Source organism: Nomascus leucogenys, chromosome 4 (assembly GCF_006542625.1).
Source record: "Nomascus leucogenys isolate Asia chromosome 4, Asia_NLE_v1, whole genome shotgun sequence".
Taxonomy (NCBI): Eukaryota; Metazoa; Chordata; class Mammalia; order Primates; family Hylobatidae; genus Nomascus; species Nomascus leucogenys.
Genome location: NC_044384.1, coordinates 76367489 through 76394529, shown reverse-complemented (window position 1 = coordinate 76394529; position 27041 = coordinate 76367489). Strand labels below are relative to the sequence as shown.

Below are 27041 nucleotides of genomic sequence, written 5' to 3'. Positions count from 1 at the left end.
GATCTCAAGTGAAAAATCACGAAAGATAAGTGTTAATAATTTACCTTCCATGGATATCCTCCTTATAGTGTTGCCTATGCTTGCTGTTCTTACCTTTGTTCTGTTCTATATCATGGGGCACAATAGTGTTTTTAGAATAATTACTATTCTTCTTCTGTACACTTCTTATTTGTGTAATCTTTGGCACTAGATTCTTTCCTTGTATAATACACATTTAACCTATGCATACTTAACCTTACGAAACTTGTTTTTTTTCTCTCTCACATAGAGGCTATCAAACGCCAAACAGTCAGGCAATCTGACCCTCAGACAATGGCTCCCCTTTGCCAGGGACTCTTAGACCTCTGGGAGGAATCTGACTGCCATTTTCCCCAAAACTATGCCCACTGTCAACAAGAAGTAGCTAAGATGGGTCACTGCCCATATTCTAACAGCAGTTAGATGTGCCTACTCAGAGGGGGAAATGACATGGACAGGAGACAGGGAAATACTGGGTAGAAGAGGGCAGTTCCCTGGCAAAGGCCCAACTATCAAGCCTGGAGACACACGGCCCTAAGTAGGAACAGGCATTTCTGTTTTTGCACCCAAAAAGTTGCCTTTTGGCCCACCATGCCCCCCTTATCCTAAAACCATATAAACCCCAAACACCAGGCTTCAGAAACAGATGAGACAAGACAAGGAGACAAGCAAACAAATGGCAGAGTGGTGTGGCAGAGAGAGAGAGAAGAAAAGGAATGACTGAACACCAAGAGGAGTTCAGCTAGGGGCAATCTAAGAGGAGTTCGGCCGATGTATGGCCAAAACTCCAGGGGAAGGTCATCCTCTTACTCTTTCCCTCTTCCAGTTCTCCATCCATCCCACTGAGAACCACCTCAATAACCACACATTCACCCTTCAAGCTCATGTGTGACCTGATTCTTCTGGGATGCTGGACAAGAGCTTGGGATGCAGAAAGCTGTCACACTGGCCCTTTGCCCTTGTGGATAGGCAGAGGATTCGTTGAGCTGGTTAACACTTAAGCCATCTGCAGATGGCAAGGCTAAAAGAGCATTGTAACACTGGGGCCGCAGGCACCCGCCCCTGGACACTACCATGGGGCTGGAGCCCAAAGCACTCATTCTGGCTCCTGCAACTGCTCGTCTGCATGCTCCCCCTCCTGTCAGGGGTTTGAGCAGTGGTGGCTTGCTTGGTGGCAGCCAAACAGGCAAGCCACACCCCTGTCACACATCCTGTGAGGAGGATCAGGGAAGTCTCTCATTTTAATATGATATGGTTTGGTTGTGTCCCCACCCAAATCTCATCTTGAATTGTAACTCCCACTATTCCCACATGTCATGAGAGGAACCTGGTGGTAGGTGACTGAATTACAGGGGTGGGGTTTTCCTGTGCTGTTCTCATGATAGCAAATGAGTCTCATGAGATCTGATGGTTTTAAAAATGGGAGCTCTCTTCTTTTGTCTGTCACCATGTGAGATGTGCCTTTCATCACCCACCATGATTGTGGGGCCTCCCCATGCCATGAGGAATTGTAAGTTCAATAAAGCTCTTTCTTTTGTAAATTGCCCAGTCTCGGGTATGTTTTTATCAGCAGCATGAAAACAGACTAATAGAGTAAATTGGTACCAGGAGTGGGGTGCTGCTGAAAAGATACCTGAAAATGTGGAACTGACTTTGGAACTGGGTAACAGGCAGAGGTTGAAACAGTTTGGAGGGTCCAGAAGAAGATAGAAAAATGTGGGAAAGTTTGGAACTCTCTAGAGACTTATTGAATGGCTTAGCCCCAAATGTTGATAATGATATGGACAATAGAATTCAGGCTGAGTTGGTCTCAGTTGGAGATGACTAACTTGTTGGGAACTGGAGCAAAGGTGATTCTTGTTATGTTTTAGCAGCAAGGAGACTGGTGACATTTTGCCCCTTCCCTAGAGATTTGTGGAACTTTTAACTCAAGAGAGATGATTTAGAATATCTAATGGAAGAAATTTCTAAGCAGCAAAGCATTCAAGATGTGACTTGCATGGTGTTAAAAAAATTCAATTTTAAAAGGGAAACAAAGCATGAAAGTTTGGAAAATATGTAGCCTGACAATGTGATAAAAAAGGAAATCCAATTTTTTGAGGAGGAATTAAATTTGGTTGCAGAAATTTGAATAAGTAACAAGGATTTGAGTGTTATTCACCAAGACAATGGGGAATACATCTCCGGGGCATGTCAGAGACTTTTGGGTGGAAGCCCCAAGCCTTGGAAGCTTTAACTTCCAAGCTGTTGAGCCTGAGAGTGCACACAAGTCAAGAATTGAGGGTTGAGAACCTCCACCTAGGTTTCAGAGAATGTATGGAAATGCCTGGATGCCCAGGCAGAAGTTTGCTGCAGCAGTGGGGCCCTCATAGAGAACTTCTGCTAGGGCATTGCAGAAGAGTAATGTGTGGTCAGAGTCCCCACACAGAATTTCTACTGCAGCACCACCTAGTGGAGCTGTGGGAAGAGGGCCACCATCCTCCAGACCCCAGAAAGGTAGATCCACTGACAGCTTGCACTGTGCACCTGGAAAACCCACAGACACTCAAGGTCAGTTTGTGAAAGCAGCCAGGAGTGGGAATATACCCTGCAAAGCCACAGTGGCAGAGCTGCCCAAGACTATGGGAACCCATCTCTTGCATCACCAAGACCTGGATGTGAGACATGGAGTCAAGGGAGATCATTTTGGAGCTTTAAGATTTGACTGCCCTGTGGGATTTCAGACTTGCATGGGGCTTGTAACCCATTTATTTTGGCCATTTTCTCCCACTTGGAATGGCTGTAAATTTACCCAACACCTGTATCCTCATTTTATCTAGGAAGTAGCTAATTTGCTTTTGATTTTAAAGGCTCATAGTCAGAAGGGACTTGCCTTGTTTCAGATGAGATGTTGGACTGTGGACTTTTTGAGTTAATGCTGAAATGAGTTAAGACTTTGGAGAACTGTTGGGAAGGCATAATTGGTTTTGAAATGTGAGGAAATGAAGTTTGGGAGGGGCCAGGTTTGGAATGATAAGATTTGGCTCTGCCCTCACCCACATCTCATTTTGAATTGTAACTCCTACTATTCCCACGTGTCATGTATAAAACCTGGTGGCAGGTGGTTGAATTACAGGGGCAAGTCTTTCCTATGCAGTTCTTGCGATAGTGAATGAGTCTCATGAGACTTCATGTTTTTAAAAATGGAGGTCTCCTTGCACAAGCTCTCTTCCATTGTCTACCACCATGTGATATCTACCTTTAACCTTCTGCCATAATTGTGAGGCCTCCCCAGCCATGTGAAACTGTAAGTCCAATAAACGTATTTCTTTTGTAAATTGCCCAGTCTTGGGTATCTCTTTATCAGCAGCATGAAAATGTACTCATACACAATAGTACCCAACAGTTAGTGTTTCTAACCCTTACCCCAATTTCTCCTTCCCCCTAGTAGTCCCCAGTATCTATCGTTCTTGTCTTTGTGTCTCTGTGTTTTTAGTGTTTAGCTCCTACTTATACATGATAACATGTGGTATTTGCTTTTCTGTTTCCATGTTAATTCACTTAGGGTAATGGCATCTAGCTGTATCCATGTAGCTACAAAATACTTGAATTTGTTCATTTTTATGACTGTGTGGTATTCCATGGTGTATACAACCATGTTTTCTTTATCCAATCCACCACTGATGGGCACTTAGGTTGATTCTATGTTGTTGCTGTTATGAATGATGATGTGGTGAACTTATGAGCACTTATGTCTTTTTGGTAGAAAACTTTATTTTCTTTTAAATATTATCCAGTTATGGGATTACTAGGTCAAATGATAGTTCTGTTTTAAGTTCTTTCAGAAATCTCCAGATTGCTTTCCACAGTGGCCAAACGAGTTTACACCCCCAACAGTGTATAAGCATTCCCTTTTCTCCACAGCCTGGCCAGCATCTATTAATTTTTGACTTGTTAATAATAGACATTCTTGCTGGTGTGAGATGGCTTTCTCACTGTGGTTTTGATTTGCATTTTTCTGATGATTAGTGCTGAGCATTTTTTCATGTTTGTTGGCTTCTTGTATGTCTTGTTTTGAGAAGCATCTGTTGATATCCTTGGCTCACTTTTTAATGGGGTTATTTGTTTTTGCTTGTTGAGTTGTTCAAGATACTTGTACATTCTGGATATTAGATTTGTTGGATACACAGTTTGTGAATATTTTCTCCCATTCTGTAGGTTTCCCATACATGCTTTTGATAGTTTCTTTTGCTATGCAGAAGCTGTTTAATTGAATTAGGTTACACTTGTCAAATTTTGTTTTTGTCACAATTGCTTTTGAGGACTTAGTTATAAATTATTTCCCAAGGCTGATGTTCAGAATGATGTTTCCCAAGTTTTCTTCTAGGATTCTTTTAGTTTGAGGTCTCACATTTAAATCTTTAATCCGTCTTGAGTTAGTTTTTGTGCATAGCAAAATGTAGGCTTCTAGTTTCATTTATTTGGCATATTGGTAGCCTATTATCCCAGCACCCTTTATTGAATAGAAGTTCTTTCTGCATTGCTTAATTTTGTTGACTTTGTTAAAGATCAGACAGCTGTGTGTGTGTGTCTGTGTGTGTGTGTGTGTGTGTGGCTTTCTTTCTAGGTTCTCTATTCTGTTCCACTAGTCTATGTCACTGCTTTTGTAATAGTACCAGACTCTTTTTGCCACTGTAGCCCTATAGTATGTCTTGACATCGGGTAATGTGATACCTCTAGCTTTGTTCTTTTGCTAAGGATTGCTTTCACTATTTGGGCTCTTTTCCAGTTTCATATGAATTTTAGAATAGTTTTTCTAATTCTGTGAAAAATGGCATTGATGGTTGATAGGAACAGCATTGAATTTGTAGATTGCTTGGGGGCAGTTTTATGATTTTTAATGATATTGTTTATTCTAATCTATGAGCATGGACTGTTTTCCCATTTGTTTTTGTCCTCTCTGGTTTCTCTGCACAGTGTTTTGTAATTCTCTCTTTGTAGAGATACTTTATTTTATTGGTCTGATGTTTTCCTAATATTTTTATTATTTTTGATAGCTATTGTAAATTGGATTGCATTCATGATTTGGCTCCCAGCTTAATATTATTGCTGTTTAGAAGTGCTACTAACTTTTGTACTTTGATTTTGTTACCTAAAAATTTAGTAAATTTATTTATTGCTCCAGGAGCCTTTTGGCAGAGTTTTTAGAGTTATTTAGATACAGAATCATATAGTCCACAAGAAGAGATAGTTTGACTTCTTCTTTTCCTATGTGGGTGCCTTTTGGTTCTTTCTCTTACCTCATTGGTTTGCTTAGGACTTCTGGAACTATCTTGAAGAGCAGTGCTGAGAGTGGGCATCCTTGTCTTGTGCCAGTTCTCAAAGGGAAATGCTTTCGGTTTTTGCCCATTCATGATGTGGGCTGTGAATTTGGCATAGCTGGCATTTATTTTGAGGTATGTTGCTTTGATCCCTATTTTGTTGAGAATTTTTACTATAAAAGAAGGTAACATTTTATTGAAGGCTTTTTCTGCATCTATTGAGATCATATCGTTTTTGTTTTAAATGCTGTTTAGGTAGTGAATAACATTTTGTGGTTTGCACATTTTCAACCAATCTTGCATCCAAAGAATGAAGCCTACTTGATCATGGTGAATTAACTTTGTGATGTGCTGTTGAATTTGGTTTGCTAGTATTTCATTGATGGTTTTGCATCTATGTTTATCAGGAATACTGGCTTGCAGTTTTCTTTTTTCATTGTGTCTTTGTCAGGTTTTTGTATCAGGCTGATACTAGTTTCATAGAATGAGTTGCAGAAGAGTCCCTCCTCCTCAATTTTTTCAAATAGTTTCACTAGAATTGGCCCCAGCTCTTCTTTTTACATCTGATAGAATTTGACAGCAAATTCGTCTGGTCTGGGATCTTTTTTTTTTTTTGGTTGGTAGGTTTTTTTTAGTAGAGATTCAATTTCAAAACTTGGTATTGGTTGGCTCAGGGTTTCAGTGTCTTTCTGATAAAATCTTGAGAGGCTGTATGTTCCCAGGAATTCATCCATTTTTCTCTATATTTTCCAGTTTATTTGCATGGAAGTGTTCATAATAGTCTCTACGTATTTTTTTGTATTTCTGTGGGATTGGTTGTAATGTCACCTTTGTTCTTTCTGGCTGTGCTTATTTAGATATTTCCTCTTTTCTCTTTGTGAATCTGGCTAGCAGCCTACCAATCTTATTTATTCTTCCAAGAAACCAAATTTTGGTTTCATTAAATTTTCGTATAAATATTTGGGTCTCAATTTTGTTCAGTTCTGTTCTGATTTTATTTATTTTTTTCTTCTGCTAGCTTTGGGATTGGTTGGCTCTTGTATTTTAAATTCCTTTAGAGATGATGTTAGATTATTAATTTGACATCTTTCTACATATTCCTTATTGTAGAAAAATTAAATTTTGGCAGAACAGCTACATTGGATGATTTGTTGAGCTGAATGTTAACAACTGGGGCTGATTTAAAAGAACTTTTTCCCTATCACTTTTAAAGCTTCTTTTACTTCCTTATTTCTCAAGCTATAGATTAAAGGATTTAACATGGGAATAACTGTGCCATAAAATATAGAGGCCACTTTCATACTTTCCTGGGAATTATTAGAATGAGACTGCAAATACATGTAAGAGAGGGCCCCATAGAAAATGGTGACTGCTGTCAGGTGGGAGGCACATGTTGAGAAGGATTTTTTTCTCCCTACAGTAGAAGACATCTTCATGATGGTGGCCATGATGTAGATGTAGGAAAAGATGACGACCAACCCAGTGAACATCAAGTTAAATCCCACAAAGACAACAAATAGCATGATGTTGATGTCAATATTGGAGCATGAAAGAGCAAGAATAGGGGGACCATCACAGAAAAAGTGATTGGTGCTATTGGACTGGCAGAAGGACAGTGAAAATGTAAAACCTGTTTGTATAGAGGCATTTATTGAGCCCATGATGTATGAACCAGCTACCAAATGGATGCAGACTGTTCGGGACATGATTACAGTATAGTGAAGGGGCTTACAGATGGCAACATAACGATCCACTGCCATCATAGCCAGGAGATAACAGTCACTTGTTGCCATTGTTGCATAAATCAATAATTGTATCACACAGCCCTGAAACGATATTAAATTCTTTTCTTTTGTGAAGCTTTGGAGCATCTTGGGAGTGATAGCAGAAGTGTAACAGATATCAACAAGAGCCAAATGTTGTAGAAAAAAGTACATGGGTGTTTGAAATCTGGAATCTGTGTTGATGAGTAAGATTATTCCAGTATTACCCATTATGGAGGTCACATAGATGAGAAGGAATACAATGAAGAGGATACACCAAAACTCATGCTGGGCACCAAATCCCAGAAGATAGAATTCAGTCACTTCAGTGCTGTTTCCTAGTGTCATGGCTACTAAAAGTCTAGAAATGACCAAGAGAAGGACCCAGAAAAGAAGGGAAATCTTTGAGATTTCTTGCAATGAAATGGCTCTGTATTTCAAGTCACTTTTTTCAATTTGTATTTTTACAACAAATACTCACAATAGTGCTATTCATTTTCAAATTTAAAAAAGTATTTATAATCATCAAGTAAAGAGTGATTTACTTGATGTAAGATGAAATGGATTCATCTTCACAATTGAAGGAGATTGTTTTAGAAGTAGCATAACTCCTAAGGTGTGTAGTTCTTAGAACCATAGATTAACAATTTTCCACTATATTAAACAGCTATCCATATTTTTAAAGTAATTCTAAAATGTAATTTTTTACCTTTTTAGAAACTTATAATTGTTCACAGCCACTTGCCATTTTAATTTTGGTTCCAGCTTTGGAAATTAGTAGAATTAATTAGAGAGAATTTTTTTGAAATGTGTTCATGGTTCACATATGTTTGAAGGCTTCAACATGTCTTTGTATTAGTATCCCTAGAATGCATCTCTCATCTAGGTGATATTCTTTACAAGCAAAATAACCTCGTTATGTAATGGATGCCTGAGAAATAGCCTTACATGTTCTATTAATTTTTTTTTCAATTCTGTAGTTGAGGAACAAGAAACAATTCTCTTCATTTTAACATCTAACAAGGACTGAAGTATAGTAAGTTTGTATAAGTTTCTTCCTAGGGTAAATTTTCTGTAAAATGAAAGAAATTCAGTTCTTTCAAGGAGTGTTCCTTTTATTGGGATAAATCCTTATTAGAGGAAGGTAGAATAAGCCAGAGGTCTACTTAAGCTAGAATTTTGATAGAATAATGACATTCATCTATCAATTTGACTTTAATCATCTGGATTGAAATAAAATAATATGAAATTGTGGGGATGCTTTTCAGGAGCTAACAAAAGTAGTACAAGCCCCCACCCCCAATTTCATGCAAAATTTATACATTTCTATGTTTATATTGAGTTAGTGGTTGGTTGATTCAATATGAAATATTTTATTTCATCTATGTTGAAGGTGTTTTCTAATCAAATGAGTGCTACAAAGAAAATGGCCAGCTGCCTAAACATTTTTTAAAACTTTTATTTTATGTTGGGGGGTACATGTGAAGGTTTGTTACATAGGTAAACTCACGTCATGGGAATTTTCCCAAGCATTTTAAACATGCTTAATATATGAATAGTGCTGGATTTCTCAGGCTTCATTCATAGTCAATATTGTACAGTGGAAAGGAAATAAGTAGCCCTGGTTTTGAATTTTTGTCTCATCCGTTAGTAGAAAAAAGCCTATAGCTCCCTTTGGCTCTAGTTACTTCCTCTGTACAATGGGGATCACAGAACTCATCTAGAAGTTAATTATATTCATTCATCACTAGTTTATAGTATCAGTAATGTGCATATTATATATAATATTATGTAACTTGCATTGAAAATAAGTTAATGAAAACCTTCTAATAGCAAAATTAGGAAATAGAATTGTATAAATTTTAGTAGACTCATATTATTAATATCTAGTCTAAAGCAGTGAGATAAATACATACTTTTATGGAGTCAAAAGAGAAAAGCATGTTGTAGAAAAATATGTAAATTGTGGACTCCTTGAAAAAACTAAACCCTCTGTCACTCCTACTGTCTCTAGCTTTCATTCTTTTTTATTTTTGGAGATGGAATCTTGCCCTGTTGCCCAGGCTGGAATGCAGTGGTGCCATCTCAGCACACTGCAACCTCCGCCTCCCAGGTTCAAGCAATTCTCCTGCCCCGGCCTGCCGAGCTGGGATTACAGGTGCCTGCCGCACGCCTAGCTAATTTTTTGTATCTTTAGTAGAGACGGGGCTTCACCGTGTTGGCCAGGCTGGTCTTGAACTCCTGACCTCAGGTGGTCCGCCCACCTTGGCCTTCCAAAGTGCTGAGATTAGAGGCCTGAGCCACTGCATCCCGCTGCTTTCATTCTTTTTATTTATTTGTGAATAAATGCCAGAAAGTGTGCACATCAATTCCAGTATAGTTATTCATGGGTGTGGCATTAAGTGAAATAGAACGTTATTTTCTATTTTTTTTAACTGTACTTTAAGTTTTAGGGTACATGTGCACAATGTGCAGGTTTGTTACATATGTATCCATTTGCCATGCTGGTGTGCTGCACCCATTAACTCGTCATTTAGCATTAGGTGTATCTCCTAATGCTATCCCTTCCCCCTCCCCCCACCCCACAACAGTCCCCGGAGTGTGATATTCCCCTTCCTGTGTCCATGTGTTCTCATTGTAGAACGTTATTTTCTAAACTTCTAAACTTTCACTTTTATAAGAGGACTTCATGACCTTTATTGTTTGAAAAATCTAGAAAATTGTTTATGTTTTATGTGGTCATTGATACGTTAAAGTTGTCTGCCATTTTTTTAAATTAAGTGTTCATTTTCTTTTTTGTTTCTCTCTTTTCTTTTTCCTGCATTTCTGTGGGTCACTTGAACTTTTTAAAAATAATCCCATTATGGTGCATCTATAGTGATTTTGTAGTATAGCGTTATTATTAGATATCTTTGTATAGCTTTTTAGTGGCTGCTCTAGGTGTTACATTATATGAGCATACCTTATTTTATTGTGCTTCACAGATATTGCATTTTTAAAAAATAATTTAATGGTTTGTGGTAATCCTGCATTAAACAAGTCTATTAGCACCATTTTCCAGCAGCACATGCTCATTTAATGTCTTTGTGTTGACATTTTTTAGCAATAAAGTATTTTAAATAAAGGCATATACTTTTTTAGACATAATGATATTGCACATTTAATAGACTACAGCACAGTATAAACATAACTTTTGTATGCACTGGGAAACCAAAATATTTGTGTGACATGCTTTGTTGTGATAGTCACTTAATTGAGGTGGTCTGGAATTGAACTCACAATCTCTCTGAGATATGCCTGTATAATCACAACTTGTGTCCATTTTACCAGTTTTAGTGAAGTGTGGCAACCTTACATCCTTTTTCGTTTCTTTACTGTCTCCCACTTATATAATTGTTGTAACTATTTCCTTTACGTACACTGAGAACCACCTTAGGCAGTATTATAATTTTTGCTTCAACTCTCAAATGTAATTTTCAAAGCTCAAGAGAGAAGGGAAGTCTGTTGTATTTTACCCTTTCTACTTTCTTAACCTTCTGATGTTTCATGTTTCTTTCATTTAATAACAACTAAAAGAAAGAATATGGCAGAGTGGATAGAAAAATGATGCAATTATAGCCTGTGTACAAGAAACTCACTTCAAGATATAGTAATACATATAGGTTTGAAATAAAGGGGAGCAAAAAACATATCATGCAGACATTAATCAAAAGAAAGAAAGTATGTCTATAGAAATATTAAAGTATATTTCACAGCAAAGAAAATTACAAAGGACAAAGAAGAATATTACATAATAATAAAAATGTTAATCTATCAAGAAGAAATAGCAATCCTAAATGTGTAGGCACCAAACAAGTAAACTATAACATATATAAAGGAAGAACTGAAAAAATTGAATTGCGATAAAGACCCATCTATAATTATAACTGGGGAATTCAATACTCCTTTCTCAGAAATTTACTGCATTAGACAGAAAATCAGCAAAGATATAGAAGAACTCAACACCATAAGCCAACAGGATATCATTGATATTTATGGAAAGGTCCAACTCACATGAACACAATACATATTTTTTCCAGCACTTCCAGAACATGTATCAAGACAGATTGTATATAATCTCTGTAATTTTAGAAGAATTGAATTCACACAGTTTGTGCTCCTGACCACAATGCAATTGAACCAGCAATCTCTGGCTGCTAGAAAGAGAAGGGAACCAGGGATCCCTGCTCCCCTCTTTCTAGATGGGTAACCATTCATCTTCAGTCTGTACCCCTTTCAAATACATCCTGAATCCTTGGGACTCCTTTAAAAAATGCCTTATTTTTCCTTTCTTCTCCTTGGTTTTCTCTTCACTAATAGGTAATTGTGTCTCTGTACTATAGGACACTCCCCTCAGATGCATCCTCCAAACTGAAAAGTTAATTTTCGGCTGTCTTAGGATTGGGCTCAGGGGAAGGGAACCCAGACGCCCAGCGTGCCTGCAAAAGGGAAAAGTTTTCTCGCAGTTGGGCTTTTGGCCTTCCTCTCCCTGTGTAAACTGGTAAAAGGTCTTGGAATTTTTGAGCTGTCCTTACCCCTCCCCTTGTTTCACTTTGATACATGTTTTCTAATAACCCGGTTTGTCTGTTCTTGCCTTCAGGCCATGAAACTCCAAACAGTCATGCATCTGCAGTCTCAGAGCATGGCCCCTTCTGCCAGGAACCCTTAAATAGGGAAGCTCTTGCTGTTTCCCCAAAATAGCGGCCCCTGTCAGCAGGAAGCAGTTAAGATTGGTCTTCTTCCTTATCCTTAATTTAAGGGCAGTTAGATGTACTTCTTTAGAGGGGGGAATGAGACAGCCAGGTGGAAGGTGGCCCTCAGAGAAACTCCAGCCAGCCTGCCCACCGAGGGAGAACCTCAGGAAGTTCACGATGTTTGCAGCAGTGAGGAGCCTGGCTCCTCCTCTTCCTGTGTGGAAGCTGGGATTTGAACAGTAGGCGGGAAGTGCTCTAGGAGGGACTCTGGTCTCGCGAGAGTCCCTGTTTTCCCCTTTTCTTCCTTTTCACCCAATAAAACCATGTCTCACTCACCGTTCAAATTGTCTGCGAGCCTGAATTTTTGTGGTCATGAGACAAAGAACCCCATCTTTAGCTGAACTAAGGAAAAGACCTGCAACGCTGCAGACATCTCTACACATATTAATTTGACAACTGAAATGAATCAATTAATTGAAATGTATAAACTAACTTATATGAAAAACTGATAATTTGAATAGCCCTACAGCCATGAAGAACTGAATTTATAATGTAAAAACTTTCTGTCAACAATATCACTGGAAAATTCACTAAATGTATAAAAAAGAATTAACTTCAACTCTATACAATTTCTTTCAGAAAACAGATGTAAAAGAACATTTCGCAGCTTACTCTATGAATTCAATATTACCCTATTAGCAAAGGCAGACAAAATAGCAAATAAACAAACAAAAAACCACAGCCTAATATCTTTAATAAATATAAATGCAAAATCTGTAACAAAATATTGGCAAGTAGAATTCAGCTATGTATATAAAATTATACACAATGACCAAGTGGGGTATATTACAGATCTAAAAGAGAAAAATCACCAGATAATATAAATTAATGAAGAAAAGGAATTTGACAAAATTTAACATCTACTTATTTAAAAAATCCCTGAAAACTAGGAAAAGAGGGCAATTTCCTCAACCTGCTGAAGAGCATCTACAGAAAAATCTATAGTTAAGATCCCACTTAATAGTTATAGACTGAATGCTTGCCTCTAAAATTGGGAACAGGCAAGGATACTCATTCTCTTCAGTGCTGTTCAACACCGTTTGGGAAGTTCTAGTCAGAGGAAAAGATGTAGAGGCATAAAAAGTGATACAGATCAGAAAGGAAGAAATAAAACTGTCATTGTAGATGATACGATAGTTTATGTAGAAGAGTCCAAGAACCTACCAAAAACTTCTAAAAGTAATAAGTGAGTTCAGAAAAGTTGCAGAATACAAGATAGTTCTAAAAAAATCAACACTATTACCATATGAGCAGTGAACATGTGGAAGCTGGAATAAATACAACACCATTGATAAAAGTTCAAAAAATGAAATACTTAGGTATAAATCTAACAAAACCAGTATAGGACTTGATGATGAAAATTACAATAAGCTGATGAAAGAAACCAAAGAAGATCTAAATAAATAGATCTATTGTGTTTAGGAGTTAGAAGACTCAATATAGTGGTGTCAATTTTTCCTAAATTGATGTACAGGTTTAACATAACTGCAATCAAAATCTCAGCATAATATTTTTGGTATGTGGACGAAAATATTCTAAATTTACAGGGGAGAGCAAAGGAGTTAGAATAGCTAATACAATTCGGAAAAAGAAGAAAAATAATGAGATGAATCACTTTACCTAATATCGAGATTTATTATATATGCACAGTAATTAATACTGTGGTATTGGTGGAATGATAGATACAAAGATGGAGCAAAATAGTGAATTCACAGATTCACACAAGTGCAGCCATTTGATTTTTGAGCAGTTCAAAAACTTTTTTAATAAATAGTGCTGAAACAATGAGATATTCATAGGCAAAAATAAGAACCCCAACCTAAACCTTATACCTTACGTAAAAATTAACTCAAAATGAATCATAGCTTTAAATGTAAAATAGAAAACCTTAAAACTTTTAGAGAGTAATCTAAGACAAAATCTTCAGGGCAAAATTTTTAGGATGGGTTTTGTGAAGAGTTCTTAGATATGATATCAAAAGCACAATCCAAAAAGAAAAAAATTCCACAATTGGATCTCATTAAAATTAAACTTTTGCTCTGTTAAAGACCTAGTTAAGAGGACGAAAAAGCATGCTACAGACTGGAGGAAAACATTTTCAAATACAGCATCTGATAAAGAACATGTATTTAGAAAATATAAGAACTCTCAAACTAAAAAAAAATTAAATTAGAAAACAAGTGGAAGAAATGAATAGACATTTTACCAAAAAGGCTATATGAGCTGTGAATAAGCACAGGAAAAGATGTCCAACATCATTAACAATTTGGGAAATGCAAAATAAGAACGAGATGAGATATTACTACACTACAAATGACATATCGCTACAGAATGGCTAAAATGAAAAAAAAAACAGTGACAATAACAAATGCTAGAAAGACGCAGAGTAACTGGATCACTCATACATTGCTGATGAAAATGGTAGTCACTGTGGAAAATAGTTTGGCAAGTGTGTAAAAAGCTGCTAGACATACACTCACCATACAACCCAGTCTTTGGACTTGTGGGCAATTATATTTGCATAAAACATATTCACACAAAAACCTGTACAACAGTTTTCATATCATTGTCATTTGTAGTTGCCAAAAACTGTAAACAATCAAGTGCCCTACAATAAATGAATGGTTTAAAATATTGTGGTACATCCATGCTATGACATATCACTCAAAATAAAGAGGAATAAGCTGTTGATATATGCAACAACTTAGATGACTCTCAAGGGCATTATTGTGAGTGTAAAAAAGCCAACATCAAAAGATCATATACTGTATTACTTCATTTACAAAACATTATCAATATGATAAAATTGCAGAAATAGAGAATGGATTGGTGATTGCCAGAGGTTGTAGTGGTAAGGGGAGGGGTGTGGTGTGTCCAGAAGGGGTAGCACATAGCAGACCTGTAGAATCTGAGATCTGTGATCAAGCAAGCCTGTGTCTTCACTGCAGTGGTAGCTAAACAAGTATACATACATATGAAATGACATAAAGTTATACCCAACTGTCCCAGTATTAAAATCTTGTTTCAATGTCATGTTATAATTATGTAAAACTGTGCCCTTGAGGAAAAAGTAGGTGAAGGATATATGGGACCTCTCCTTGTTATCTTTGGAATTTCCTGTGAATCTATAAGTATCTCAAAATAAAAAGTTAAAAAAAGGAAGAAGAAAAAATAAACTCTATTGTGCAGTGATGTGAGATTTAAGTGAGCAAATTTATGTAAATTTCTCAGCACAGGGCTAGGCATGGAAAGTATGCCCAGCAAATGACTTTAATAACAAGCAAATAATACATTAAAGGTATATTATATTAATTGGTTAATTGAGTAATCAATTGATTCATTCATTCAATCATTTGTTCATTCATGTTCTTTCCCAGGTAATACTCAGGCTGAATCAAGTCCGTGCCTTTATTTCCAGTAAATTACCAGGGATGAAGTAATTCCTCCTGGTTTTGAGTGAAAACGTGCTGGGACTTTGGCTAATCTTTTGTTCCAAAATTTCCTGAATGTACTGGCATGGTACATGTCAGATTTTGAAAAAATGCTATTTGCTTTGTTTTACTTACTTTGAGGTTGCCTACACGTTCTCTTTCTGCAACTGGCACTGATTGCTGACCAAGGTCTCTCTTTTCAGTTCCTCCTCAACAGCGAGCATATAGCTGGGGCATAAGAGATCAATACCCACTCCCTGGAGAACCTGAGCTTCCAGGGGCTCAGACGTAATGGGAAAAACAATGTTTGCTAGTTATTTTCTGCTGAAGCGAAGTTAAGCTCTCCAGGGGGAAGAAAATTCTTGTTTTAATGCCATCAGGGACTGTTTGCTTTCATTTTTGAGAATTGCCCTGCTATTGACACTTTGCTTTTAAACTTCTTCCCTCTCTCCCTTTTATTCTTCCTCTTTTCTCCCGTTTTTTTCTGTTTCTTCCTGCTTTTATTTCTTCTTACACTCACTTTCTCTTTTCTTCAGGGGTGAGGGATGAATAACGGAACATCTATATGGTAAAAAAATTCAGAAGTATGAAAGTGTATAGAGTACAAACCATGTCCCCATCCCCATCCATCTATTAATTTCTTTTTTTTCTTTCTCTCTTTTTTTTTTTTTTTTTGAGATGGAGTTTCACTCTTGTTGCCCAGGCTGCAGTGCAATGGCATGATATTGGTTCACCTCAACCTCTGCCTTCTGGGTTCAAGTGGTTCTCCTGCCTCAGCCTCCCAAGTAGCTTGGATTACAGGCATGTGCCACCATGCCTGGCTAATTTTTTATTTTTAGTAGAGATGGGGTTTTTCCATGTTGGTCAGGCTGGTCTCGAACTCCCGACTTCAGGTGATCTGCCCGCCTCGGTCTCCCAAAGTGCTGGGATTACAGGCATGAGCCACTGCACCCAGACTATTAATTTCTAATCTTCAGTTTCCTTCCCTGGAGATCACCACTGTTACAAGCTCTCATTATTCTTCCAGATATACAAGCCTTGCATTGCATTTGAAAACATATTAAATTCATATTCTTTGTTTTCCCCTGCAACAAAAGACAATGTATTATTCACATTGCTCAGCTTTCATTTTTCCTAATATTTTTGGGTGATTTGTCTCCATCGGTACAAAAAGAGAAGCCTCACTCTTTTTAATGGTTGTATTATATTTTACTGAACAGTTGCATTCATTATTCTGTTTAATCAGACTCTTTCCTCCACCCATTGATTGACATTCAGGTTGTTTTCAATCTTTTACTAATATAAACAATGTTACTGTAAATATTATTGTGAATACATCTGTAGGATTAATAGGTATTTTGGAGAGAATACTGAGTAAAGGGTATAATAATGATAACTTTTGATACCTATTGCCCAGCTACCCTCCAGAGGCTCTTCCAATTTATACCACTTCTACCAAATCTAGTGACTATTTCTCTAAATTCTAACAGACTGTGCCAAAACCTTATCAAAATTTGCTTTTTTTTTTGAGACAAAGTCTAGCTCTGAGCCCAGGCTTGAGTTCAGTGGCGTAATCTCTGCTCACAGCAGCCTCTGCCTCCTGGGTTCAAGGGATTCTCCTGGCTCAGCCCCCCAAATAGCTGGGACTACAGGCACGTGCCTCCGTGTCTGGCTAATATTTGTGTTTTTAGTAGGGACTGGGTTCCAACCAGCCAGGCTGGTCCTGAACTCCTAACCTCAAGCGATCCACTTGCCTCAGCCTCCCAAACTGCTGGGGTTACAGGCATGAGCCACTGTGACCGGCTAAAATTTGCTATTTGTACAGGTGAAAAATAATATATTTTGTTTGCCCTTTTTTCATATGAGCTGGGTTGAGTATCTCCATATTTCTCAGCACAATCAATTTTTCATTTCATGTGAATTATCTGTTATATATGTTGCCCTCTGAAAAAGTGTTTTGTTTTAAAATTGATATTTTGAACTGCCCTTTTTGCCTCATTAAAAAGAATGAGACACTATTTTCTACTATACACAATATTGCTATAAACTTTATTGTACATGTTACTAGGTACAATTATTTTTCATGAATATTGCACTAGTTTCCTCCTCTTATTATTTCTGTAACAAACTACTACAGGGTAATTGCCACTTCCTCTTCCCCAGGCCCAAAATTTTCCCCAGAAAGACATACAAAACTTGAGGGTTTTTTTTTTTTAACTGAGCATTTCAGAAATTAAGACTGATGGAATTTAGCTACGAAATTTAATTATAAGTGGTAGCTGTTCTAGCTAATCTTTCTAATCCACACTGTACCACTGAAAATGGAATTTTATTGAATTCACTGAAGGGGCAATCTGTCATTTCTTTTGCTTTGGAGTAGGGCTAGTCTCTTAAAGAAGTTCTCTTTCATATTATCGTCTCCTGAATGACCTGATTCTGGGGGTGACAGCAGTGGTTGGGTTAGTACACAGTCTCCCTGAGGATGTTCAATGTAAAGTCACAGCCTGTTTTATACAAAAAGAACAGTTTCTTAGAAAGCACTCAGCTTTCTGAATATTTTGAAATTTTATTTTAATTAAACATACCATAACAATATGCAGAGAATTCGATTAGTCATCACCCTGTTTCATGACACACTGTTGCCATTAGTCCATGCACAACCCTATTTAATATTAATTACATAATAATTTATTAAGTAGATAATCCAGTCCAATGACTCAAAAATTATCTGTAAGATATACCTAACCAAGGTACTCCTTCCCTGTATTGTGCACCTGCTTAGCCTCATCCTTATCTGCAAATGGCAACATTCACAAAATGTTTCTTTGTATTCTTTTATTTTTTGATTTATAGCTTTACACACACACACACACACACACACACACACACACAGACACGCAAAGCATATGCTTTCTAGTTTGCCTGTTATCGAAGTTAATAAAAAATTTCCTTCTATTTTATTCTGTGATGTTTGTTTTTACTCAACAGTACTAAAACTTATCTGTTGTGTCGTAGTAGCAGTGGCTCATTTATTTTCCCTGCTGTGTAATATTCCATCATTTGATTAAAATTTAATTAAATTTATCCCTTCACCAGTGTAGCAGCTGTGTTAATAAATTCGTATACCTCTTTCAACTAGTTATAAATCACCAAGGATCTCAGCTTCTTACTTTGAATTCCTTTGTAGTAGTTTTTCAAGGGAATGTGAAAATGACTGTGTTCAGTTTGGATTCTAAGGTACACCCATACCTGAGAAACACGAGACTCCTTTGTCAGCCCATTTTGGCTCAAGGATTTCTCAATAAGTTTGCCAAATCATCTTTCTGCTTCATGACATTCTCACGTGCTTCTGCCCAATCTTCTGTCCCTCTCTTCTTGATTTGGAGTCAGACTTGCATCACTCTTAGCTTTTCCCATTGTCCTCCCTATTTCCTTTTACATAGCCATCCCCTTAACAAAGTGTTTGCATGTGTAATCCCATCTTGGTGTCTGCTTCTTAGAGGATTTAGACGAAAACATTCTACCAATGGATGTTTGGGTAGTTCCCAGATTTTGCTACTATACACAATATTGCTATACATTTTATTGTACATGTTACTTGGTACAATTATTTTTCATGAAGTTTGCACTAGTTTTCTGTTTCTATTGCTTCTGTAACAAACTAGCACAGAGTACTTGCTACTTCCTCTTTCTTAGGTCCAATCATGTCATCACTAAAGTGAAGCAGAGTGATGTTCTACAGGTTTTTTTAATGGTCAAGGTCCAATAGGCTACACTGTGGCTTAGGAGAGTTCAGATAGCCCTGGGAATGATTGGGGATGTTTTGTGATAACTATGCTAAGAGAATATATCTTGCTTCTGAACTTCCTTCCTGATACATGTGGAAAAGAATGCATTTCCAATTTAGTGCCAGTGCATAGTACTAGAGGCTGTTTGTTCCAGTAGCAATTGCACATCTGGTAAAGTGACTGAGATTGGTGCTTCCATTTGGCTAAGATTGTGGTAGTCAATTTTCTGCCAGTATCTGTTTGGATTTTGTATGTCCTGGACTCATGAGTTAAATGAGGATATGATGAGTACAGCCACCTTATTTATTTATTTATTTATTTATTTTTACTCTGAGAACATAAGATTGCTTTAATTCCAGAAAAACAATTACATACATTGACATATGGTTAATTATTACCATATCAAGGGATGAAAACCATATGTTTGTTCCAGCAGATACAGAAAAGGATTTACTAAAAGTCAACATAAATTTATTATGCAAAGCTCTTAGCAAACTAAGAATAGACAGGAATTTATTTAACCTCAATAAATGTCATCAATTAAAACTACAGCAAATATCATGCTTAAAAATGTAATGTGGAAAGCATTCCTTTCAGGTTAGACAGGAGTAAAGTAACCTTATAATTCATCCAAAAATTTAAGTCTTAGAGAATTGCACTATTCAACTCCATTCCACACCACCTGGCATAATTCTGATTTACTATTATGTTTACTATTCCCCAAAATCACTTTCCCTTTTACTGTAGTGGTAGATGACCATTATCTTCTGCCTCATAGAAGATCGAGCATCAATATCCTTGGCAGTAGGATATTGGCAGTAGGATATTACAGCTCCAATATCCTTGAAAGCAGTGTGACTTCTTTCTTAACTGTGCTAATAAGTTATTTATGCAAAGAATCACGCCAGATGTTAAGGATTAATTCATAATATGTGTAGTTTCCTTGGTGGGGAATGATGGAGATACCACACATGCATCTACTGACAAAATTGCCCACTACTACTTTGGGTTAAGTGATAGCTCTGCCCGCATTCTCCTTGGTGTCTATAATTCCTGTGTACCATTAGATATTCTGCCTTTGTGTCTTCTGTGACACATACATACAAATAAAAAGAAAACATTATTAATAAAAACCCAGCAGTTCTTGGAGATCCCTGATAGCTTGCTCAAGCTACCAAGCTGGTTTCACATGTTTTATTCCATAAACTGTGTATTGAAAAACCAATAATGCTAAGACACTGAGAAACTGAGGGAATTGACTTGGTCACCTGTATCCTGTTGCTCTTTTATTCTACACTTCTGCATATAAAATGACAGACATGTACTTTCTGTGTGTTTATTTACAACAACATTCTTCGATGTTGTTACAAGTAGTTGCATCACCCGGTAAGCTTGGCAAAGCTCTTGTTGCTGCTTCACTTTTCAACCCAGAAACAGCTGCACTGGACTGCAGCTGACTCCTCTCAACGCCACTGAGAGTGCTCTGTCTAGATTTCTGGTCTTTCCTTTCTGCTTTCTTTTGTCCATTTATTCCTTCAACATATGTTTGTTTGTTTCTTTATTTATTTAATTTATTTATTTATTCTTTTTTTTTTTTTTGAGACGGAGTACCCAGGTTGGAGTGCAGTGGCGCGATCTCGGCTCACTGCAAGCTCTGCCTCCCGAGTTCACTTAGACAGAGTCTCACTCTGTGGTCCAGGCTGGAGTGCAGTGACAATCTTGGCTCACTGCAACCTCTGCCTCCCTGGCTCAAGTGATCCTCCTGCCTCAGACTCCTGAGTAGCTGGGACTACAGGCACACACCACCATGCCTGGCTAAATTTTTGTATTTTTAGTAGAGACAGGTTTTTGCCATATTGGCTAGGCTGGTCTCAAACTCCTGACCTCAGGCGATTCACCCACCTCAACCTCCCAAAATGCTGGCATTACAAGTGTGAGCCACCATGTCCAGCCAACAAATGTTTATTGATCAACTACAGTGTGCTAAATATGCTGGATGTTGGGGATCCAATGCTGAGAAAGTTGGATTGCTCACCTTTATGTTCTGTGTTGGTGGGAATGTTCATCTGTCCTCGTGGCAGGATGGATCACACCATCTTTCAGAGCCAATAAAGAAAAGAATTAACCATCAGATAGCAAGAAGGATGTTACAACATTTCCTGTTTAATTAGGCATCTCCCTAAACTATCTTAACAGAGAGAGTGTTTTCATTTAGTTTCTTTTTGCTGTACTGGTGAAGTCAGAAACTTTAAAACTGTGTATTGTCAATATTTCCTGTGAAGCATTTTTCAGCTTCCGGAAATATTTATGTTATATTTTCCAAAATGTAAGAGCTTATCTATGGAAAGAAGGGCATTGGTTTATGATGTAGACATGTTCATTATTTTGTTTTTTTATAATTTCAACTTTTATTTTAGATTCAGAAGTTCATGCACAAGTTTGTATATTGCATGACGCTGAAGTTTGGGATATGGACAATCCTGTCACCCAGGTAGTGAGTATAGTACCCAACAGTTGGTTTTTAAATCCTTGCCCCACTTGCTTCCTTGCACCCTAGTAATCCCTAGTGTTTATTGTTCCCATTTTTGTGTCCTTGTGTACTCAATGTTTAGCTCCCACTCATAAGTAAGCACATTCGATATTTGCTCTCCTGTTCCTGCATTAATTCACTTAGGATGATGGTCTCTAGCTATATTCATGTGGCTGCAAAGGATATGAATTTGTTCATTTTTATGGCTGTGTGGTATTTCATGGTGTATATGTACCACATTTTCTTTACCCAATCCACTACTGATGGGCACTTAGGTTGATTGTATTGTTGCTATTGTGAATAGTGCTGTGATGAACATGCCAGCACCTGTGTCTTTTTGGTAGAAAAATTTATTTTCTTTTCAATATATATCCAGTAATGGGATTACTTGGTTGAATGACAGTTTTAAGTACTTTCAGAAATCTACATATTGCTTTCCACAGTGGCTAATTTAGTAAACTAATTTAGATTCCCAACAACAGTGTATAAGTATTATCTTTTCTTTGCAGCCTCACTAGCATCTATTGGTTTTATTCTTGACTTTTTTAATAATAGCCATTCTGACTGGTGTGTGGTGGCTGTCTCATTGTGGTTTTGATTTGCATTTTTTTGGTGATTAGTGATGTTAAGCATTGTTTTCATATGTTTGTTGGCTGCTTGTATATCTTTTGAGAAGTGTTTGTTCGTGTCCTTTGTCCACTTTTTAATAGGGTTTTTTTTTGCTTGTTGAGTTGTTTAAGTTCCTTATAAAATTCTGGATATTAGACTTTCGTTAGATGCATAGTTTGTGAATATTTTCTTCCATTTTGTAGGTTGTCTGCTTACTCTGTTGATATATATATATATATATATATATATATATATTTTAAACTGTGCAGAAGCTCTTTAATTTAATTAGGTCCTACTTGTCAAATTTTGTTTTTTTTGCAATTGCTTTTGAGGACTTAGTCATAAATTCTTTCCCAAGGCTGATGTCCAGAATGACATTTCCCTGGTTTTCTTCTAAGATTTCTATAGTTTGAGGTCTTACATTTAAATCTTTAACCTATCTTGAATTAGCTTTTGTGTCTGGTGAAAGGTAGGGTCCGGTTTCATTTTTTGGCATATGGCTAGCTAGCCAGTTATCCCAGCACAATTTATTAAATAGGAAGTCCTTTCTCCATTGCTTACTTCTGTTGACTTCATCACAGATCAGATGGCTGTATGTGGATGGCTTTGTTTCTAGGTTCTCTAGTCTGTTCCACGGGGTCTATATTTCTGTTTTTGTACTAGTATCATGCTGTTTTGGTTACTGTAGCCTTATAGTATGTTTTGAAGTGGGTAATGTGATGTCTCCAGTTTTGTTCTTTTTGCTAAGAATTGCTTTGGCTATTTGGGCTCTTTTGTGGTTTCACTTAAATTTTAGAATAGTTTTTCTAATTCTGTAAAAAAAAATGGTATTGGTAGTTTGAGAGAAATAGTGTTGAATTTGTAGATTATTTGGGATAGTATGGCCATTTTAATAATATTGATTATTCTTATCCATGAGCATGGACTGCTTTTTCATTTGTTTGGGTCATTCTGATTTCTTTGGGCCATTCTGATTTCTTTGGGCAATATTTTGTAATTCTCTTTGTAGAGATATTTCATCTCCTTGGTTAGATGTATTCCTAGGTATTTTATTTTTTTTTTGGTGGCTATTGTAAATGGGATTGCGTTCTTAAATTTGGCTTTCAGCTTGAACTTTATTGGTGTATGAAAATGCTACTAATTTTTGTATATTGATTTTGTAACTTAAAACTTTACTAATGTCATTTATCAGTTTCAGGAGCCTTTTGGCAGAGTCTGGAGTTTTCTAGATATAGAATCATGTTGTCCACAAAGAGAGATAGTTTGATTCTTTTTCTATTTGGATGCCTTTTGTTTCTTTCTCTTGTCTGGTTACTCTACTTAAACCTTCCAGTGCTACACTTAATAGGAATGGTGAGAGTGAGCATCCCTGTCTTGTTCTAGTTCTCAAGGGGGAATGCTTCCAGTTTTTGCTCATTCATTATAATGTTGGCTGTGAATTTGTCATAGATGGCACTTATTTTGAGATATGTTGCTTTGATGCCTAGTTTGTTGAGGGTTTTTTATTATAAAGGGGTGTAGGATTTTATTGAAGAATTTTCCTGCATCTATTGAGATGATCATATGGTTTTTGTTTTAAATCCTATTGATGTGGTGAATTAGATTTAATAATTTGCATATTTTGAGCCAAACTTGCATCCCAAGAATGAAGCCTACTTGATCATGGTAAATTAACTTTGGATGTGCTGTTCAATTCGATTTGCTAGTATTTCATTGTTGGCTTTGCATCTATGTTCATCAGGGATATTTGCCTGTAGTTTTATTTTGTTTTTGTTTTGTCTTTGCTAAGTTTTGGTGTCAGGGTAATTGTGGCTTCGTAGAATGAGTTACAAAAGAGTTCCTCCTCTTCAATATTTTGAAATAGTTTCAATAGCATTGGTATCAGCTCTTCTTTTTACATCTAGTAGAATTTGACTGCAAATTTGTCTTGCCTGGGCCCCCTTTTGGATGGCACTTAGCTTCCACTTCAGAACTTGATATTGATTCATTCAGGGTTTCAATTTCTTCCTGATTAAATCTTGGGAGGTTGTGTGTTCCTGGGAATTTATCTATTTCCTCTAGATTTTCTAGTTTATTTGCATAGAAGTATTCATAATAGTCTCTGAGGATCTTTTGTATTTCTGTGGGATTGGTTATAATGTCACCTTTGTCCTTTCTGCTTGTGCTTATTTGGATCTTTCCTTTTTTTCTTTGTGAATCTAGGTAGAAGCCTACCAATCTTATTGATTATTTCAAAATAGAAGACAAGTTTTGGTTTCATTGATTCTTCGTATGGATTTTTGGGTCTCAATTTTGTTCAGTTTTGTTCTGATTTTAGTTATTTCTTTCCTTCTGCTAGGCTTGAGATTGGTTGGTTTTTATTTTTCTAATTGCTCTAGGTGTGATGTTAGATGGTTAATTTGAGATTTTCCTACATGCTCCCTATTTTAGAAATATCAAATTTTGGCAGATTAGCTGTGCTGGATGCTTTGCTGTGCTGAATTTTAACAACTGTGTCTAATTTAACAAAACTTTTTTCCTATCACTTTTAAAGCTTCTTTTACTTCCTTATTTCTCAAGCTGTAGATTAAAGGATTCAACATGGGAATAACAGTGCCATAAAATATAGAGGCTACTTTCATATTCTCCTGAGAATTATTAGACTGAGGCTGTAAGTACATGTAAGAGAGTGTCCCATAGAAAATGGTTACTGCTGTCAGGTGTGAGGCACATGTGGAGAAGGATTTTTTCCTCCCAGCAGTAGAAGACATCTTCAGGATGGTAACCATAATGTAGAAGTAGGAAAAGATGATGACCAACCCAGTGAACATCAAGTTAAATCCCACAAAGACAACATCTAGAATGATGTTGATGTCAATGTTGGAGCATGAAAGGGCAAGAATTGGGGGACCATCACAGAAAAAGTGATTGATTTTATTGGACTTGCAGAAGGACAGTGAAAACGTAAAACCTGTATGTACAGAGGCATTTATTGAGCCCATAATATATGAACCAGCTACCAATTGGATGTAGACTGTTTGGGACATGATCATGGGATAGCGAAGGGGCTTACAGATGGCAACATAACGATCCATTGCCATAATAGCCAGGAGGTAACAGTCACTGGTTGCAAATGTTGCATAAACTAAGAATTGTATCACACAGCCCTGAAATGATATCAAATTATTTTCTTTTGTGAAGCTTTGGAGCATCTTGGGAGTGATAGCAGAAGTATAACAGATATCAACAAAAGCCAAATGTTGTAGAAAAAAGTACATGGGTGTTTGAAGTCTGGAATCGGTCTTGATGAGTAAGATCATTCCAATATTTCCTATCAGGGAGGTCACATAGATAAGAAGAAGTACAATGAAAAGGACATGCCGAAATTCGTGTTGGACACCAAATCCCAGAAGATGGAATTCAGTCACTTCAGTGCTGTTTCCTCGAGCCATGACTACCAAAAGTCTAGAAAGGACCAAGAGAAGGACCCAGAAAAGAAAGAAAATCCTTGTGACTTTTTGCAATAAAATGGCTGTATATTTTAAGTCTCTTTTTTCAATTTGACTTTTCATAATACAATAGTGTTATTTCCAAATTAAAAAAAATTTATAATCATCAAGTAAAGAGAGAGTTACTCGATGAAAGATGAAACAGATTTATCTTTGAAATGAAGAAGATTTTCTTAGAAGAAGACTGACGTCTAATGTGCGTGGTTCTTAGAAACATAGATAAGCATTTTTTTTCACTATTTTAAACAGGTATTCGTATTTATTTTAAATAACGTTAAAATGTAATTTTATACCTTTTTAGAACCATAATTATTCACAGCCACTTATCATTTTATTTCTCTTTCTAGTTCTTGAAATTAGTAGAATCAATTAGAGAGCAATTTCCCAAAATATGTTCATGTTCACATATGTTTGAAGGCTTCAAAGTGTCTTTCTACTAGTATTCTTAGAATGCAACTTCCATCTAGGTGATATTCTTTACAAGTATAATAACCCTGTTATATAATGGATGTCTGAGAAATGGCCTTACATTTTCTATTGCTTATTACAAAAATTATGTAGTGGAGGAACAAGAAACAAGAAATAATTCTCTTCAATTAAACATTTAGTGAGGTCTGAGATATAATAAGTTGGTATAAGCTTTTTCCTAGGGTAAATTTACTGTAAAATGAAAGAAATGCAGCCCTTTCAAGGAGTCTTTCTTTCATTGTGATAAACACTTGCTAGAATAGGCCAGAGGTCCATTTAAGCTAGAATTTTGACAGAGTAATGACATTTATTATATCATTTTTGACTTTAGTTATCTGGATTGAAATAAAATAATATGAAATTATGAGGATTCTTTTCAAGGACTAAGGAAACTAATACAAGCCCCACCACCTACCCCTTCATACAGAATCTGTACATTTCTGGGTTTATGTTGAGCTAATGGTAGGTTGGTTTAGTATAAAATATTTTGTTTCATCTACGTTGAAGGTGTTTTCTGATCAAATAAATGCTACAAGGAAAATGGCCAACTACTCAAGCATTTCAAACATGCCTAACGAGTGGGTAGTGCTGGGTTTCTCAGGCTTCATTTAGATGCAACATTTTGCAGTAGAAAGGAAATAAGTAGCCCTGGTTTTGAATTATTGTCTCACCAATTAATAGAAAAAAGGATAGAACTCCCTTTAGCCCCACTTACTTTCTTTGTACAATGGGGATCACAGAACTTACCTAGAAGTTAATTAATGTTCATTAGATTGTTTATAGTATAAATAATATGCATATCATGTACAATATAATGTTATGTAACTTGTATTTTTAATTAAGAACAACTTTC

General features: G+C 36.6%; 2 protein-coding genes across 2 annotated transcripts; both read right to left on the bottom strand.

Annotated features, from left to right (window-relative positions):
- Positions 1-6481: 6481 nt before the first annotated feature.
- On the bottom strand, positions 6482-7465 carry LOC100606374 (olfactory receptor 5AK2). The gene has a single exon (XM_003275297.2). The coding sequence runs from the start codon at positions 7427-7429 to the stop codon at positions 6500-6502; it is 930 nt and encodes a 309-aa protein (XP_003275345.1). The 5' UTR covers positions 7430-7465; the 3' UTR covers positions 6482-6499.
- A 17268-nt stretch (positions 7466-24733) lies between these two features.
- LOC100581313 (putative olfactory receptor 5AK3) lies at positions 24734-25663 on the bottom strand. Its single transcript, XM_003275256.3, has one exon. The coding sequence runs from the start codon at positions 25661-25663 to the stop codon at positions 24734-24736; it is 930 nt and encodes a 309-aa protein (XP_003275304.3).
- Between the last annotated feature and the right edge of the window lie 1378 nt (positions 25664-27041).

What these genes read in the sequence shown, in the direction of transcription:
- LOC100581313 (XM_003275256.3), bottom strand. Translation starts at nt 25,663, where the DNA reads ATGGCTCGAGGAAACAGCACTGAAGTGACTGAATTCCATCTTCTGGGA.
- LOC100606374 (XM_003275297.2), bottom strand. Translation starts at nt 7,429, where the DNA reads ATGACACTAGGAAACAGCACTGAAGTGACTGAATTCTATCTTCTGGGA.